We start from the raw sequence: 16307 nt of genomic DNA, 5'->3' as shown, positions 1-16307 counted from the left end.
ATGACTCAGCCTTTCCCCGGGGACTCAGCGCTGGAGCGGGGAACAACACAGAGCCACAGACCAAAAGTGCTTAGAATTTCCCATCCTTAAATCAGCAGCCTTGTAATCTAACAGAGTTAAAAGATGAATCAACCCTACAAAAATGCAGAGCTGCTCGTGATTTGTTGGAAGTGCAGGGGAATGGCAGGAATAGTACAGGGACTGTGGTAATCTTTTGGAGACATACCAGGCTCAGCATTAACAGACAGAGATCCAGTGCCAGAGACATCAAGCTTTCTAGAACAGAAGAGATGCCAAAAGCTCTGTTTGGGTTAGAGGATGCTGAAGGGAAAGCCTCAGGGGTAATGGATCCTTGCCCAGTGAGCATAACCCCTGTCCCTGCTGTAACCTTGTGCTGAAGAGAGACTTTGCATTTTCAGAAATATTTAAATGTCACATAAGCTTTTGGGGGTTTAAACTTTGCTCACAGTAGATGGTAGATTTTGCTAATGGTCCTGGAGAAGGAATAGTATTTATCTTCTTGCTTAGTATTAGAGGGAACAGAAACTTACTGGAAGACATAAAAGGCAGGAAACAAATCTGAATGTGTGATAATGTCGGAGCTCTTTCCATAGATGATGTGAGGCTGGACTTAGTCAACTACTAATCAGCTACAAGCTGGGAGAGAGTTACTGGAGGCTGGAAGATTCTTCTAGGAATCAATATGCTAAATATATCGAGGAAGATACATTACAGACAGGCACACTTCCCGTTGATTGCCTGTGTGCTGATGAGGCTTGGAGTGAGGTGGCCTCGTTCCCAGTTCAGGCATCTGTTGCCTGTGTAGTTCAATCAGAGGTGATGCTGCACTGGTTCCTGGCAAGTGGGTACACAAATGAGAGTGAAATGGCTTAAACTTGTTTCATGTCAGCCACCAAATAACCATTGGCATGGACTCCTAGATAAAGCCAGTCTGGAACAAAGCATTTTTGTGTAGAATGCCAAAAAAAAGAATCCTGTGCTTTTTAATGACCCAGTCTCCTGAACTTCATCCAGCTCCACCCTCTACAAAAAAAAGAAAGACCAAGAGCTTTGATGCCTTCTGAGGACATACATATGTCAGTTCAAGACTATTTAATAAACTCTTTTGAAGTCTTCGTTCTTAACCTACCTCATGGCATTGTGTCAGAAAGCAACACCGTGGAGTTTGATTACTAGGCAAATATTCCAGAATAATTTAACCCTTAGGTGATGTGCTTGGGAAGTACACCTCCATGGAAGTACTGCATTTAAAGTGTTGTTCACAGTGAGAGACACCAGGTACCTCTGCCTTGACATCTTTTTGCTTTTGATTTGACAGCATGCGCAGGACCCATTGTTCCCCAGCCACTGTGGCCTTTGAGCCAGAATAGCTCTGTGGAAGACCTTCCTATTAGCAGTGCTCTGGTAGAGAGCAAAGGAAAGCTGAGCTGTCTGGCAGCAAATCCTAGCAAGCAGAGCTAGTTTAACTGGTCAAGTTTTTTTTTCCCTCCCTGGAGTACCAAGCTTTAATTGTCTGAAAATATCAAATCATTGTAAGCAGAGCCAAGGGTTGAGGAAACAGATACCCAACTCCAGCAGTTCTAGGTATATCCCTGGAACTGCTTTCTAAGAGTAAATATTAATTTTACCTGTAAAGCACAAGTCAGCTGCAAGGAAATCTGGTGATCAAGGAAAACTGTTCTGTTTTCTGCTTTTCTTGGTGACTAGTCATCTTGTGGCTCATAGTTCTGAAGAGAGCAGCACTGAGTACAGTCACACACGTTTCCCATTGATTGGTTGATAGGAAAAATTGATTGTATGTGTGCTATGCAGTGATTTTAGATAGCTCTGTGTACAGCATCCTGCTGGTTTCTCTCGCAATTTACCTATTCATCAAGGGTAAATAGCTGCTGTTTGCTGCAGCTGGGGCTGTGGGAATTGGTGAGTAAACCCTCTGTGGAATAAACCCCAGGCAGTTTGCAAACAGCCAGAGCTTCCAGCTCCTGGCTGAACTGAAGAATCACAAGTGTGAAATGCACTGCGAAAACATTTTTGCTAGTGAAATGTGTGTTGTCCTGGTGGGAAGAAGGGCTCAGAGAAATTGCTTCTCTGCAGTTCAGAGCGTGTGGGTGTCCAGTCCCCACACAGTTTGCTAGAGATGCCTGCAGACTCTGCCTGCTGCAAAAGAGATTTTGCTCTTTAGGTACTTGAAAACTCTCGGGTGCTTTATGCTGTAACACCAAATGTTCCACGTAACCTGCCATGTTTCTGTATATCAAAATACAGAAAACTTAAGCCCTGTGATTTAAACGTGTGTACAACAGAGCACTAGGAAACATTTCTTGAGTTCAGGGGAATGGAGGAAAGGTGCAATAGACAACTTGGAGGCTTGAATGTCAGTATTCCTGTGTTTGTTTATGTTGTCTTTCTGCAGGTGTCTGAAAGCAAACCCTGAAGTTACAGAAATCATGTTCTGTGGATATGTTTCTTCTGAATCCATTTGAATGTTTTGAGGTTTTAAGAGCTGGTGTCAGTTAAGGAAAAAAATGTGGCAAAAGACTTGGAGTCAGGAGGATGAGGCTTGTTCTGGCTCTGCAGTGCATTTGCCATGTGACTCTGAAAGTCACAAAATCCTTTTGTTGCAGTTTCCTATTCTTAGTGCAGGGATAGGAGTCTTTTTAGAGGCATGGTAGCATCTTTACAATTATTTAGGCATTAATACCTTACATCCAAGATCTCTGGTGGAAATTCTAGCCCTGGTATCTGAAAAACAGTTGCTAAAGTCAGCACATCTTTTAGGTTTCCTGAAGAACTTGCTTAATTTTGGTTGAGTAGCATATTCAAAACAAAACCTGGAGGAAGTCTTTGGGAATTGCATATATTCCTCACATCACACTGACCTTGTCTGTAAGTGGTCTTTTGAAGTCATTTTGAGGTGCTAGTTCAGCCTCAGCTTCCTTTTAATATACTTGTAAAAAATGCTTGTGAATGTGTTTATTTACAATTCAACCGTGTTGCTCTTTTTGCCTGCTGAATGCATTTTCTTGGTGCTCTAAAGCACTTGATTGTACAGCAGAGTTGTCACTGAGGATGGGAAGTGTCACTCAGAGTAGAAGCTGATAGTAATAAAATTACTGTGTTCCCATAGATTCACTTGAGTGCCACCTCCCATTTCTGACCTGTCACATAATTGGGACCAGCCCTGACCTGTGTAGGTGGGTGACCACCAACACAGCTCATTACAGCTGTCAGGTTGGATTTTCTTGGTGGGGCTGTTACCGGAGGGAGGTAAATGTGACCTGCAGTAGAGAAGCAGGAGGAGAGAATTCTTGCTCCCTTTTCACCCTTTCTTTTCATTTTCTGGCATTGCTCCCCATTTTCCTTGCTTTCTGCCTGTCTTGTTATGTACTGTTGGGGGTAAGAATAAAATGGTTTTAATTCAGAGCAGGGGGAAGGGAAGGATGCTTTGTCAAGATTAAATACTTGTGGAAGCAGAAGTATTAAATTTTGGGATTCAATAGGCCTGACGCCTCAGCTTTATGCTTTGCTCCTACATTCTTTCTGTGTATTCAGCATGAATACTTGGAGGTATAGGAAGCCAGGCTGCCCATCTGCCAAATAAGGTTGAACTTGCTGTATCAATAAGTACCTAGTAATGGAAGGGTTGCATTTCTTCAGGGTCTATAAAACATCTAAAGGTCGTTGAACTAAAGACCATGTAAATGCAGCTGTTGCCAAGATGAATTAACTTGTGCTGCAGGAACAGTGAATCCATTTAGGGCCTCTGAAACCAAGATTTTTGTTACAAATTTTGAATCACAGAAATACTAGAGTGCGGTGGGGAAAAATGCGGAGGTTCACGAGGGAGGTGTGGAGTTTTCTCCCAATTTAATTTCTTTTGTTTTGCCTCTCTGCTTACAGATTCTCACAAACACAAAGATAAACACAAAGACCGAGAACACCGGCACAAAGAGCACAAGAAGGACAAGGAAAAAGACCGGGAAAAGTCCAAGCACAGTAATAGGTGAGGAAAAAGTGGATGAAGTCTTTGTAGGCTAAAACACCATTGACTGTGCAGTCTTACAAGAATTACTCTGATAATAAATGAGCATGGAATTGCTACATTTTGAGTGTGTTTTTTATGAGTGTAGGTGCTTTAAGCCTGATTTTTGTCATTGCCTGCATTTCCACGTGGGTGGCTGAAGCTGTGTATGTTGCAAATGTGAGATGATACTAATGTATAAAAGATTATTGTAGCTTAGTGTTGTTAAAGGTGTAGGAAATGAGCTCAGCTTCACCTTCATGCAGATTGATGTGTTTCCTTCATGTGGTTCCAGTTGTTTGTCAGAAATGTGGAGTTCTCTTCATGCTGGTATAAACCCCCACTGCTTTAGCATAGGGAGACCCCTATGTGGCTACTAAGCCTTCTCTTAATTAGAGGTGCCAGGAAAGAAGGTCCCCCAGAACCTTGGGCTGCCACCACAGTGGCTGAATATCTCAGCTGTGTGAGGCAGCATTGGGAAACTGCTGGGTTAGATGGATCCCAAAGGCTTGTGTGCTATTTTATGTGATTTATACAGTGCAGTGCCACTGGATGGGGAAGGTGTTTGATGCCAGTCACTTGCCAGGTCACACACATTGATGTGATGGCCTGTAGCTCTTGAGCTGCAGTCCAGTTGAGGTCCAGTTGCTCTCTAGCCTGGGCTGTGAGCTGAAGAAACCAGGACGTGGAGGTCTGTGTGATGATTTGGTGTGGTGGAGCACGGGTCAAGTATGTCACAGCTAGGACGTTACTCAGAGAAATTTTCCGTGTTGTAACTCCTGACACACGAGTGTCATGGAGCCTAAATTGCCACCAAAACTTGAAAAAACTAGTCCCTGGAGGGAAAGTTTCTAGTATGACACTTGGGGAATGACAGATAATGTTTATGCTGTGGACAGGCGCGTGTATTAAGTAATTGCTGTCCAACTGTGATAGCACTGTCTGAAAAGGAACAAAAAAGTGTGTGTTAACAATGATTTCTATTAAAAAGAGGGAGTCTGTGCAGGGCAGTGGGTTTGTTTTATTGGGCTTACACTTGATTTGAATTTTCTGTGATCTTACAAGAAGTTACAAAAGCCTACTGTTCCATAATGTGTCTTTGATGGAGAAAAAACCCTAGGCCAAATAACTTGCATTTGCTGGCTCTCACAACAAAGATTTTGTACATGTTCTTTGCCTTTGTTCACACATCTACATTGCCTTGATTTCTAGTTTTCGTTTTCCTGATCATCATGCACCACAAAACTGACTGCCTCACATGTTCATTGCTTCGCTTGAAAAACCGTTCTCCTGAAATCTTAGCAGAGCACATTCTTTTGTAAGGAGTAATGTAAGCACTGTCTTTAAATTCCCAAATTCATTAATGCTTTGGCTTCATTTGTGTAGGAGTTGGAAATGGTCAGCATGTTTTTAACTGGAAGAACTAATTATGGCTCATAACTTGAAGCTGACTTTGCAAACAATAAATACCAAAACAGTGGAAAGAAGATAGAATGGCTGTGATGTTTTGCAAGGTGTAGCTCAGGAGGTGACATTTAATCATGCCTTATCTTGAAGTACTTCCTTCCTCCCTACCATGTTGTCTTGAAATCCCTCTGGGAAAGGCATCGTGTTTTCTAGGCACTGTGCCTAATGCTCCCAGTTGTTTTCATGTCTCTTTTAAGTGCCTGTGTGTCCTGTGTGCACAGTATCTCCTGCATGCAGGTGTCCCAAAACAAGGTCCCTCTCTGTGGGTGGTGTGACTGAGTGCATGCATGTACAGGGGTTTGTTCAAAGCGTTTTTGGGGAGAGATTACACAATAATGCTTTGCCCCTCAGGTTCCTTCACAAGGGAGGGCGTCAGTCTCCCACACTGAGTGCACACTCTGCCTTTCAAAGCTGCCACCTTAAAAATGAATGTATTATAGTGCTGAATCTTGAGATTTGGTTTTGAAGATGTTTCTCTGGGAAATAAACATACATGGACATGCCTGTGATCCTTTTGAGATCACTCCTAAAGGAGTGCTCCAGAATCTTCACTATCCCATTCATGTTTAGTCATGCACAGAGTACCTGGCACTTTGCTGTGTAAAAACAGCAGACTTGTAACAGAACTTCATAGAAATAATTGAAATGTAAACATTTCTTCCCTAAATGCTTTGATTCAGCTGTCACCCGTACAATTCCATAAATGTAAGTTGCTGGGAGAATCAGATTTTAGATTACCGTTGTTTGAAAGAAAAAAAGCCTCCCTGTTTGTACTGAAGTTTCTCCTTTGACAAGGAGAAACAAGCAAAAAATAACCATGAATCCAGTAGGAATTAAAGAAAAAATTCTCCAGGAAACAAGAACGGGGTGGGGGGGTTTCAATGGTTTTTACCCGTATGAAGAATTAAAGCACTTGATAAAAGGCTGTAAATTAATCCTTTGGAAAAGTTTGTCTTAGATTTATCGAATTGCCTGTAAATCTTCACAAAATCCATTCTGTGTTTCAGAAAAGCTGCTGTGTTGCTGTATCTTTGGTAGTTCTCAAGAGAGGTTGAATGGTGCTTTAGCAGAAATGGAAGCCATTGTTTTCTGGGAGACTTGGATTGGTACCTGTGTGACATTCTATCCCTGGTGTGTGAAGAGCCCCTGATTGCATTCTGAGAAGCACAGTGCACACCGGGCACAGTTAAGAGCAGTGTGTGGTTGTGTTTGAAGCAGATCGTTTTTGTGTCTGTCTGTAATAGTTTGACAGTTTCATTTCCTGTCCTATACTGAAAAAAGGCTTTTAAAATAAAACCTGCATCAAGAAGACAGAACAACTCCAATGCAGGAGAATAAATGTTTCCTGTATCCAGACTTTGAGGGATCTAAACTGCCAAGATAAGTCTCTGAAATACCTAAAATAGACAATTTTGATTTCATATGACAGAAGTGTGTGGAGTGGTATGTAGAACTTCTTAATTTTGGTTCTTGCTTTCCTCCTCTCCCACTCACAAGATGACACTTCTGTGTCTTAACCACTCATTTACAGCTGTAGTAAACTGGGAGAGAACATTTGTGTGCCTCAGACCTCCCCGTCACCCCTCAAGAAAAGAAAAGGCAAAGCCCACTTAAGAACAGTCTGTATCAAGGAATAAATCCACATCACAATCCAACAAAGTGTGGCTTTTTGCTCATTTTCTCAGCCCCATACTTCCTGGTCTCCAAACAAAAATCTAATACACATCCATTAAATATAAATGTCAGTGGTTATAAAAATAAAATGAAACAAATCCCATGTGGCAATAGGTTTTTGATCTGTGGGAGTTGAGTGTTTCAGACAAGTAGACCACAGAAAAGAATGGAATAACAGGTCCTTTGGAGCCAAGCCTTGTCAGGGAGCGGGTTGGAGGTGTTGGCAGTACCAGGTGTGTCTGTGCCAGGTGTCCTGGGCTCTGTGCAGGGAGGGTGGGCTGCCAGGAGCCTGAGGAGGGGATGGGAGCAGAGAGGCTGCTCTGCAGCGCTGAGCTTGCTGTCAGCCTGACAAGCGCCGGAGCCACAGGATGAAAATCTTCTGTCGGATTGCATATTTCCTCCATTTACTAAACCTCTTGTGATCACAGCTTGGGATGAACTGAGGCATGGAACACAGAAGGGATTCACAGACCTGATCTTCACTGGCATCTTCTCATTTTATGGTTTTGCTAGGAAAAACACAGATTCCAGGCATTTGCTAGCCACGGATGAAGATAAATTTCAGTTCAGATTTCTTGTACACCTCCTCTGGTTTATTGTGTGATCCTGATCTGCTTGGAACAGTGTGTGTTGGGGGCAGGAAGAGGCAGGGATACTCAATGTAGGGGGTAAAGGCAATTTTAAAAAAGACTTCACACCTGCTGTTCGCTAGTAAGGCTGGGTTTGTTTTTCTGCCTCATTTTAGTGCACAGTTCACCTTGAGCAGTTTTCTATTGTGACACTGCTTTCCAGTAGTGAAAATTTTTGCTTTTTTATGTAATAGTCTACTTAATTCTCACATGTCCACAGAAAGCATGTGTTAAGTATGATCCTCATTTCAATGTGTGGATTTTGTTCTAATTCCTAAAATTTTTATCAGCTGTTGATTAGTCCAGCTTTTTATCTTACTCCTCTTCTTGAAGGCTTGATGTGTTATCTGTGAAAAGACTCCTTTCACCACTGGAAAGAATGGTTTCAGGTTATTTAATTGCATTGCCAGAAACCCAGCAAAACCTTTGGGGCTCACGTGTTTATTCCCTGTAATTCCATATGATAACCCTCTAACAGCATAATATCCTGCAAGGCAGCTGAAAACCTGTCCTTCTCTGGGGTACTGCTGCTTTGGACGTGCTCCCTGCACAAGCAGCTCTCCCTTGGTGTGCATTAGCCTGGATGTGATCACAGGTTTCCATTAATACTGAATTGCGTCAAACGAGACACGGGCTGTGTCACCTGTGCCCTGTCCCCATCGTGTTTTTAGGCTGCACTGAAATCACAACTCCCTGTTATTTTACGCTTCATTTGTGCTGCAGCAGCTCCCGAGTAGGCACAGCTCCGATGGCAGCCGGCTCTGGCACTCGCTAGTAGCAGATTCCCTGTCACGAGCTAATTACAGCAGAGAGAGGAAATAAGAGACACTTTAGAGATAGCATCCTTCCCAGCTTGTGGTTTTGAAGCTGGAATGGAAAGGGCCTGGGAAGGGATTATTAACGTACATAAATGGCACCTGAAGAATGCAGTGTTAAATTACTGCGAAGCTGTTGCAGTTTGAAGGAGGAAGCTGTGATCTGCACATCTGCTGTTCTTTGGAAACACTTTCCACTTGTGACTTTCCCATGTGATCTCGGCCTGAGCAGCTGCTGCCAGGTGTCTGGGCTCCCTTCCTCTCTCTTCTCTTGTGCAGGCAAGGGAAATGGCTTCTTCTGATGCATTTTCTGCTTCGTGTGCTTCAGCCTGAGCTCTCCACAGCCTTTGGATGTCCTTGTTTACACTAAAACTGTAAATGGAAGTCAGTAAGCAAGCTGGCACAAAGGATGGAGTGCTTCAGGAGATGTGTGTGCTCACCTGGCCTTTGTCTCAACTAAGCCATGATACACCTGTAGATGATGTAATCTCTTGTTCTGCCTGTGTTAGTGTGATCTCCTGCTGCACTTGATTACCTTAAAAATACACAAACAGTGCATTTTGGCAGCATTGAACACGTTCAAGAGGCATAGCTCTGAGTCCTGTTGTAGTGATGCAGCTGCAGTGGTCTGGGTGAGAAGGAGGACTTTACTCTGTCAGCAGGGCTGGGTACGAGCAGTTGTTATGATCCAATTGTCCTGTTTTCAGGCTAACTTCCCCTGCAGCTTCCCTCTATCTTACAAGGGTTTTGCTGTCCTACTTCCATGACTCCAAGCTGGCTTGTTGGCAGAGAGGTATATGCAGGAAAGGTAACAAAGGATTCACAGAGCTCTGAACAATGAATTCAAGATAAAATTAGCGGTGTGCATGTGATCTTGAGACCATTTTGCTTGGTTTCTTTAAAGAAAAGTGATTTTTTTTCTTCCAGTTTTGAATTGACCAGGAGGATAGACTTTTGATCTTTAAATTGTTCCCAGTCCCTCCTAATAATAGCTTTGGGATTGTCTGAAATAGCTTTCTGATAGGAGGCTGAAACTCCATCTTCAGGGTAAGGATGGCATCCTGTTGCCTTCTCTTTTCTTTTGAGATTACTGTGGTGGTTAAATTGTGTTCCCTATAGGCTCACATGTATATCTGAGCCAAATGAAAGACCAAATCAGCTCAGCTTGACTGCAGTTAATATGCAAGCTGCTTGCTTTGCTTTGAGAGAAAAAAGAAGTTCCTCTTCTAAGGATTGTTGCTTGAGGCTTTTGTTATCGGCTCGTTTCCAAGGGATCTTTTCTGGGACATGGAGATTTCCATCCCTCCAAGAGAAGAGGGGCACAAACCTTTCTTGATGCAATGTCAAAAGTTTTGTGCTGAGCTGTTGAAGAGCTGTGCTCCAGTGTCTGGAAATACACAGGGCTGGCTTTCCCTTATTTACAAATAAGGGAAAGAAATTTATGCTCTCTTTTAACATTGGAGTGAAAAGTACACGATATCAGATTTTTATCTAGGAAATTCCTTCCAGTCACCGGGAACAGCACCAAGCAGGACCTCATGGCCAAGCCACCAGTGCTGATCTTTGGAAAATGAAGCTGTAGAATGAAACTGGAGACTGAGTTTCCTTAGGTTATCTGAGCCCACATGGCTTGGGTGAGAAATTTACTGCTCATTGTAGAGCAAAGGGGAAGGATAATTCTATGATAAAAAGTTAAATCAAGACTAACAACTGAAACTGAGTCAGGAATCCAGACTTCTTGATTCTGGCACTGATGCTGAAAAGTCTGAGAAACTATGCTGAAAAATTTAGATTAGATTGCATGACAGTTTTTCAATGCTGGCCCCTTACTCTCTTTCAAGAGGGATGTCATTTGAGCTTCTGCTTAAACAAGCCTAAGTTTTTAGAGGTTTTAGCACGTTTTTGTATTCCAACTGTAGTTCTGTAGGCATTCAGCACACACAAATATTGTCTTTGCCTCCCTAGGCCAATAGGATTTTATTTCTGTTTCAATCTTAGCTTTACAGATCTAGATTATCATCCATTAGTTTGCTTTTAATCATGCTTTGTGTACATCCTAGGGCTCTTCAGTCATGTACTGAAAGCCAGTGCTTCTGGCTGCTAGTGAGGTTGAGTATGGTGCTTTGGAAAACCAAAATGTTTCTCTTTTTTGTTTTTTTTGGAGTTTTTTCGCTATTCCAAACTCCCAAGCAACAGCCACTGCCATGAACTTTACCTCAGAGCATTAACTCCAGTGATTGCAGTGTGTACCACACTTGAATGATACAAATTAATGTCTGGGTAAAACATGTTATTTCAGGTAGGATTTAAATATCAAATAAGAACATGAAAGAGTCAGAAAATAAACACAAGTAGACTTGGAAAGAACAACATGAGTCTGAGCCTTGTGTGTATTTGTTATGATTTTTTTGTATGTTAGAAGTGAAGAATCACAGAATGGTTTAGGTTGAAAGGGACCTTAAGGCTCATCTCATTCTACACCCTGCCATGGGCAGGGACACCTTTCACTAGACCAGGCTGGCCAAACCCTGTCCACCCTGGCCTTGGACACAGGGATGGGGCATGCACAACTTGGATTGATAAAGGAAGGTTGAATATTGATTCTTGATATTGAATGTTGTTGTTATTATGAGTGCTGGTTTAAATATATGAAGGTTGAGCTACCTCCTAAATTGTCAGTCTTAAATCTTTGGCAAATTGGGTACCTGGCATGCAGATACCAGTGCAAGGTATCAAGTCAGAATTTCCCGACCTTCCTGAGTTTAAAAATTATTAGCAATGTCTGGGATTTTTGCTTTTAGAGAGTCAGTGAATCTGATTGGAGCAAAGGAAAATTAAATAGGTGTCTTGACCTTGGAATACTGATGAACAAACAGCACCTAGGATGAGAGATCTGAGAGCAGGAGCAGCAGGCGTCGTGGATTTCCAGGCTCCAGTGTCAGGATGTTCTGTGTCTGTACTCGCATGTCCTGAGCACACTGTACATAACATGATCTGCTGGGTAAGAATAGTCTGCAGTTGTTGAGTCTGCTCACAGGCAACATGTGGTGCTGTGTGTCTAACTACAGGCATTCCTAGAGTGTCTGTTGTCTTTTGATGTTCAGATAGGCCTTCACTGCTTTGTATGAAGAGGCTGCTAGAGAGTTAAAATGAAACTGGTTTCTCTTGCTGCTGATCTCTGTGTCACACAGTATGTGAATATACTGATTTCCTTCAGAGATGGATTTTCATGCTTTAGCTGCTTGAGCTTGGATGGCTGGTGTGTGTTTATTCAGTTTATTCAATGTATATTTATTGGAGTGTTGTTATTCAAACCACTCTGGGCTTGAATTATTTAGACCTTTGGCAGGTTCACATGCATTTTGTCCATGCTGGCGTCTGCAGTTGTAAGCTGGGTGTGGGTTGGTGTGTTTGTGACTGTGATTGTGCCTTGCTCCTAATCAACACCGACTGTGGGAACTGGTTAATGTGCTGCTCGCTCTCTGTAGCTATCAACCTTTTTGCAGTCTGTTTCTGTACAGAAAGAAGTCTCAAAGAATCTGTAATTTTTAAAAATCATGCTCTTGCCCAGCATTCCTGGCTTGTTTTTCAGGGCTGTGTTGACCCAGATTGGTTTGGGCTTGCACCTGAGTGTTGAAATAACTGAAATAAGGAAAATGCCTTTTTCTAGTAAAGCTTTGTAGTACATTTTGTAATCCTAAGGAGAAGCACAGTGTGTCCCAGAGAACAGCAGTGATGGGAGTCAAGTGCTGAGAAGGGAGAGTGTGAACAGCCAGCATGAGGAAGGCAGCTTGGTTTGTGCCTATCCATGCTGATTTACACCATGCCTTTGACTTGCTAAAGCCCTGGGTGACCTCAGAGAGTCCACACAACCTTATAAGTGTGTATGGAAGGTCTGTAGAACTGCCAGGCTTGTTGCTTGGCTTCCACACCACTGCTGCTAATCCTTGTGGCCAGTTCTTGATGTTTCTATTCTGAGTCTCCTGAGAGTATTGCCTCACTTTTGGCTTCAAGGTTTTGTCATTCCATGAGAAACCTCATTTTCATTTGAAAACAGCCATGTGTCTTTCTAGTTGATCAGAAAAGCTTGAAAATGTGATACAAAATTATCCTAATGTCTCAGAAATCAGAAGTGGGTAGGAGCAGAATAATAAAGGTTGATTTTCTTCTCCTTGTATGCATTTTCTCCTGTGTTCTGACTAAAAGATTCTAGGTATTTATACTCTCAGTAGTGCTATTCATAACACCAAAGTAGTTACAGAGCAGACTCTCACTTGGAAACACCTTTGCTGGGTTCTTGCCCCACAGGATGGGGCTGTTTCAGTACAGCTGGCCTGGCTGTGGTGGCATCAATAGCTCCAGCTGAGGACTGCAGCATTATTCCTGCCTTTTCTGTTTGACTTTGCATAAACACAAGGACATCACATATCCTGTTTGCTCTGGTTTTCCCATCTGTTTGGGAATAATAGAGATCAGCGGTTTTCTCTTTAAGTTCCAGAGATGAGAGCTGCTACAATGACAAACTGTTGTCTGAGCAAAAGCTGACACGAGCATTGACGGGGCTGCCAGCTCTGTTCCAGTGACCTTTTATGTGGACTAGGAAAAGAGGAAAAGCAGAGACAGTGGGAATTCATCCTAAAGTGTTGAGCTTTAAGTGTAGCAGCTGTGGATTTCCTCAGCAATCCAGGCTGACGGATTTCCTGAAGAGGAGGTTTGGCAACTGGGATTTTGTGGCATCCCTCCTGTTCTTCCTCCCAAGGAGAATGGGTCATGGCTGACAGGAGACTGAGGTGGATCTTCCTGTTAAGGTGATCCCTTATATTCTAGGGCTTGTAATTATCAAAACCTGTGACTCTTTACCACTGGAAATTGTATTAGTCAAATCTCCTTGTGTTCTCCTCTGCAAACACACTCTCTTGTCTTGCAGTGAGCACAAAGATTCCTCGGAAAAGAAACACAAAGACAAGGAGAAAACCAAACACAAAGATGGCAGCTCAGAGAAACACAAAGACAAACACAAAGATAAAGACAAGGAGAAGAGAAAGGAAGAGAAGGTGGGTGTCCCCTGTGGGAGAGACAAGAGAATGGATCTGGCGTATAATACTGAATAGTACAAACTCAGTGGGTTAGATACAGCTTGTAACTTCCGAGTTTTTATCAACTTGGAGAGAATTATCCCAGTGCTAACCCAGACACTTTGTTTGTGGAGTGCTAGGTATGAACTCACAAGGGCTTTATCTGCAGGTATGTGAATAGAAACAGTTCCACTGTGGAGCTGTGTCCGCTGGCTCCACATTTTCTCCCATTACATTTCACTTTGCCAAGCTTGGGTTCAGAGACAAGGGAGAAAAATCAGTCATATCACATTCAGTCCATGCAAGAACAAACTGTATACTTAATTCCATTTTGCTGAAGAAATTGGAGGCCAAAAAGTACTGATTTGACTAAGACTTGCAGAAAATGTTACCTCTCTGTCATGTAGGTCACTAAGGACTACAGGAGAGAGTCACAGTTCTGCAAGTTCAGAAATACTGTGTGTTATATGTTGTAAAATGCTAATCAGCTCCTACTTCTTATGTTTTTCAGATGAAGTCATCTTCTGGTGATATAAAAATAAAGAAGGAGAAGGAAAATGGTTTCTCCAGGTAAGAAATCAGGTCTATGATTCGGAAAAAGCTGCAGTTTGACTTTTCCTAGGTGTTCAGTGTTTGAATCCTCTCATTTGGCCTTGAGAAAAAATTGGAGCACTTTTAAGCCCTTCAGAAGATGCATTCTTCTCAATTATGAGAATGGGTAGATCTACTTACCCAGTAACTGGAGATGGGACCTGGTGTCTGGCTGCACATACTGGGTTTGCCTAAGTATTCAAGAGCTGGATTCTGCTGAGGACAGACTAGACTATGGGAATACTAGTAGCTGGATTTGAAAGAATATCTGTTGTAAAATTGGAACTTGAACCGTGCAGACAGTCTGCTGGAGACAGGAGCCAGGAAGGCCAGTCTATTGCCTCTGTGTCTCTCCTGTACTGTGACTGCAGCCTGAAGCCTTTGCAGAGGAGTGACAGGAGTGATGTGTAAAATCAGAAGTAACTTCAGGAAATGCATGGATGTCCTACTCTGGTACTACATTCCTGCTTATAATAGAACCTCCTGGACTCGAGTGTTGTATCAGTCATCCCTAAGTAGTCTTATTAAAAACCTGAAATGAGCAATTGATAGAAGAGTACTTTTTTCTTAATAGTCAACCAAGATTTCTTGTGACTTGTTTACAGTCCAGGCATTGGTTATTTTTAAGGTACTAAATCCAGTCCACTGACTTACTGAAGGTGTTTAGTATGGTGGATGCATGCATCCATATCTGTTGGTCAAGAGCAGCACTTAATTTATGGATTCTTTCAGTTTGAGTCCACTTAAAAATCAAAACAAACAAAATTTTTCCAGTCTCACCACGTTCTGTGAATACAGAGAGATCAGGGGAAGGCACCTGCCTGGCCCATGCCTTTTAGGTATGCTTTGTTTTGAATGTGCCCTTTTGACATGAGTTCTTCCATCTGTTTCATTTCCCTGCTCTTATTTAAAAATGCAAAGGGAGGAGGCAGGCTTGGCTCAGGGCAGAGGCGCCATCTCCAGGCCCTTTGGGGAATACACTGGAAGTAGAAAGCAGTGACATTCAGGTGTTTCATGGTGCAGCAGACAGTTAATAACTCTCTCTAGCCTCTGCTAGGTTGCATGATGTGCTGTTCTCACCAGGGATGTTGGATGCTCTCATATCAAGATAGCTGAATCCTCCTTAGGTCCAAGAGCATTTTTTCACGTGTTTGAGAAAAGCCTGGAGGAGCCTTCTTCAGGGCCAAGTGCTGGCTGCAATTTTCTTTTTTTTTTTTCCTACTGAAATGTTCTTTTACAAGGTCTGCAGAGAAAAATGTTCTCACTCAGATGGTTTTGATTTTCTTCCTTAAGACTTGGTATGATGAGCAGCATTACAGTCTTGGAAACAATGCAAGTCAAGGTTCAGCTTGGTCACACAGCTCCTTTCTTTTCACAGACTCACACTTTATTTCTTCCATTACAAAAAATTGTGCAGCATTTCAGTGTTAAAATAGATAAAATTGCTAGTGACTTTACACAGAGTAGTTCTGCATTTCTGAAAGGGAGAATATATTAAGTGGGACAATTACCTTTTTTTCCATAGATGTTTTGCTGCAGGCTCGTGTCTTAGTTAATTCCAGACAATGCAACAGAAATGGCTTCGTAGAGCAGCTTGTTTGTATCTCCCCTGAGCTGCATCTTCAGCACTGCAGTGGCTTTAGAGCTGTGAAGGAGCAAACTGCTTGTTCTGCTTCATGGACACACTGCCAGCTAACATGAGACTCCCCAATGTCTCCTGCTGACTGTGGTCTGTAAAGCTGAATGCTGCTTATTTTAACTCCTGCTTCATCTAATTGCAAAATCCACACGTTGGCTTGGAAACTGAGTCAATTTGATATAGAAATTGTTGGTGGGACATGAATAAGGAAGCCCAAGATGGCACTAAGTGCTTCAAAATGTAATTTTGGACTCTCTGAGACATCTTTTTCTTTATGAAGATCAGTGAAATGCTTCTCTGAAATCTAGAAGTAATGAGTTTGTCTAATAGAATAGTCTCTCTTGCACTCATACTCTATTTTTTTCTTATTGCTAA

General features: G+C 42.4%; 1 protein-coding gene across 1 annotated transcript in view; it reads left to right on the top strand.

Moving 5' to 3' along the window:
* Positions 1–16307, top strand: part of TOP1 (DNA topoisomerase I) — a 66309-nt gene that overhangs the window by 25170 nt on the left and 24832 nt on the right. The window contains exons 3-5 of the mRNA XM_014884016.2: positions 3922–4024; positions 13555–13681; positions 14214–14272. Coding sequence (XP_014739502.1) covers positions 3922–4024; positions 13555–13681; positions 14214–14272 — 289 coding nt within the window. The remainder of the gene's footprint in view (positions 1–3921; positions 4025–13554; positions 13682–14213; positions 14273–16307) is intronic.

This window comes from Sturnus vulgaris, chromosome 17, assembly GCF_052056855.1.
Source record: "Sturnus vulgaris isolate bStuVul1 chromosome 17, bStuVul1.hap1, whole genome shotgun sequence".
Lineage (NCBI taxonomy): Eukaryota > Metazoa > Chordata > Aves > Passeriformes > Sturnidae > Sturnus > Sturnus vulgaris.
Note: the sequence above shows the minus strand (reverse complement) of the source record. Positions and strands in the feature narration are given on the sequence as shown.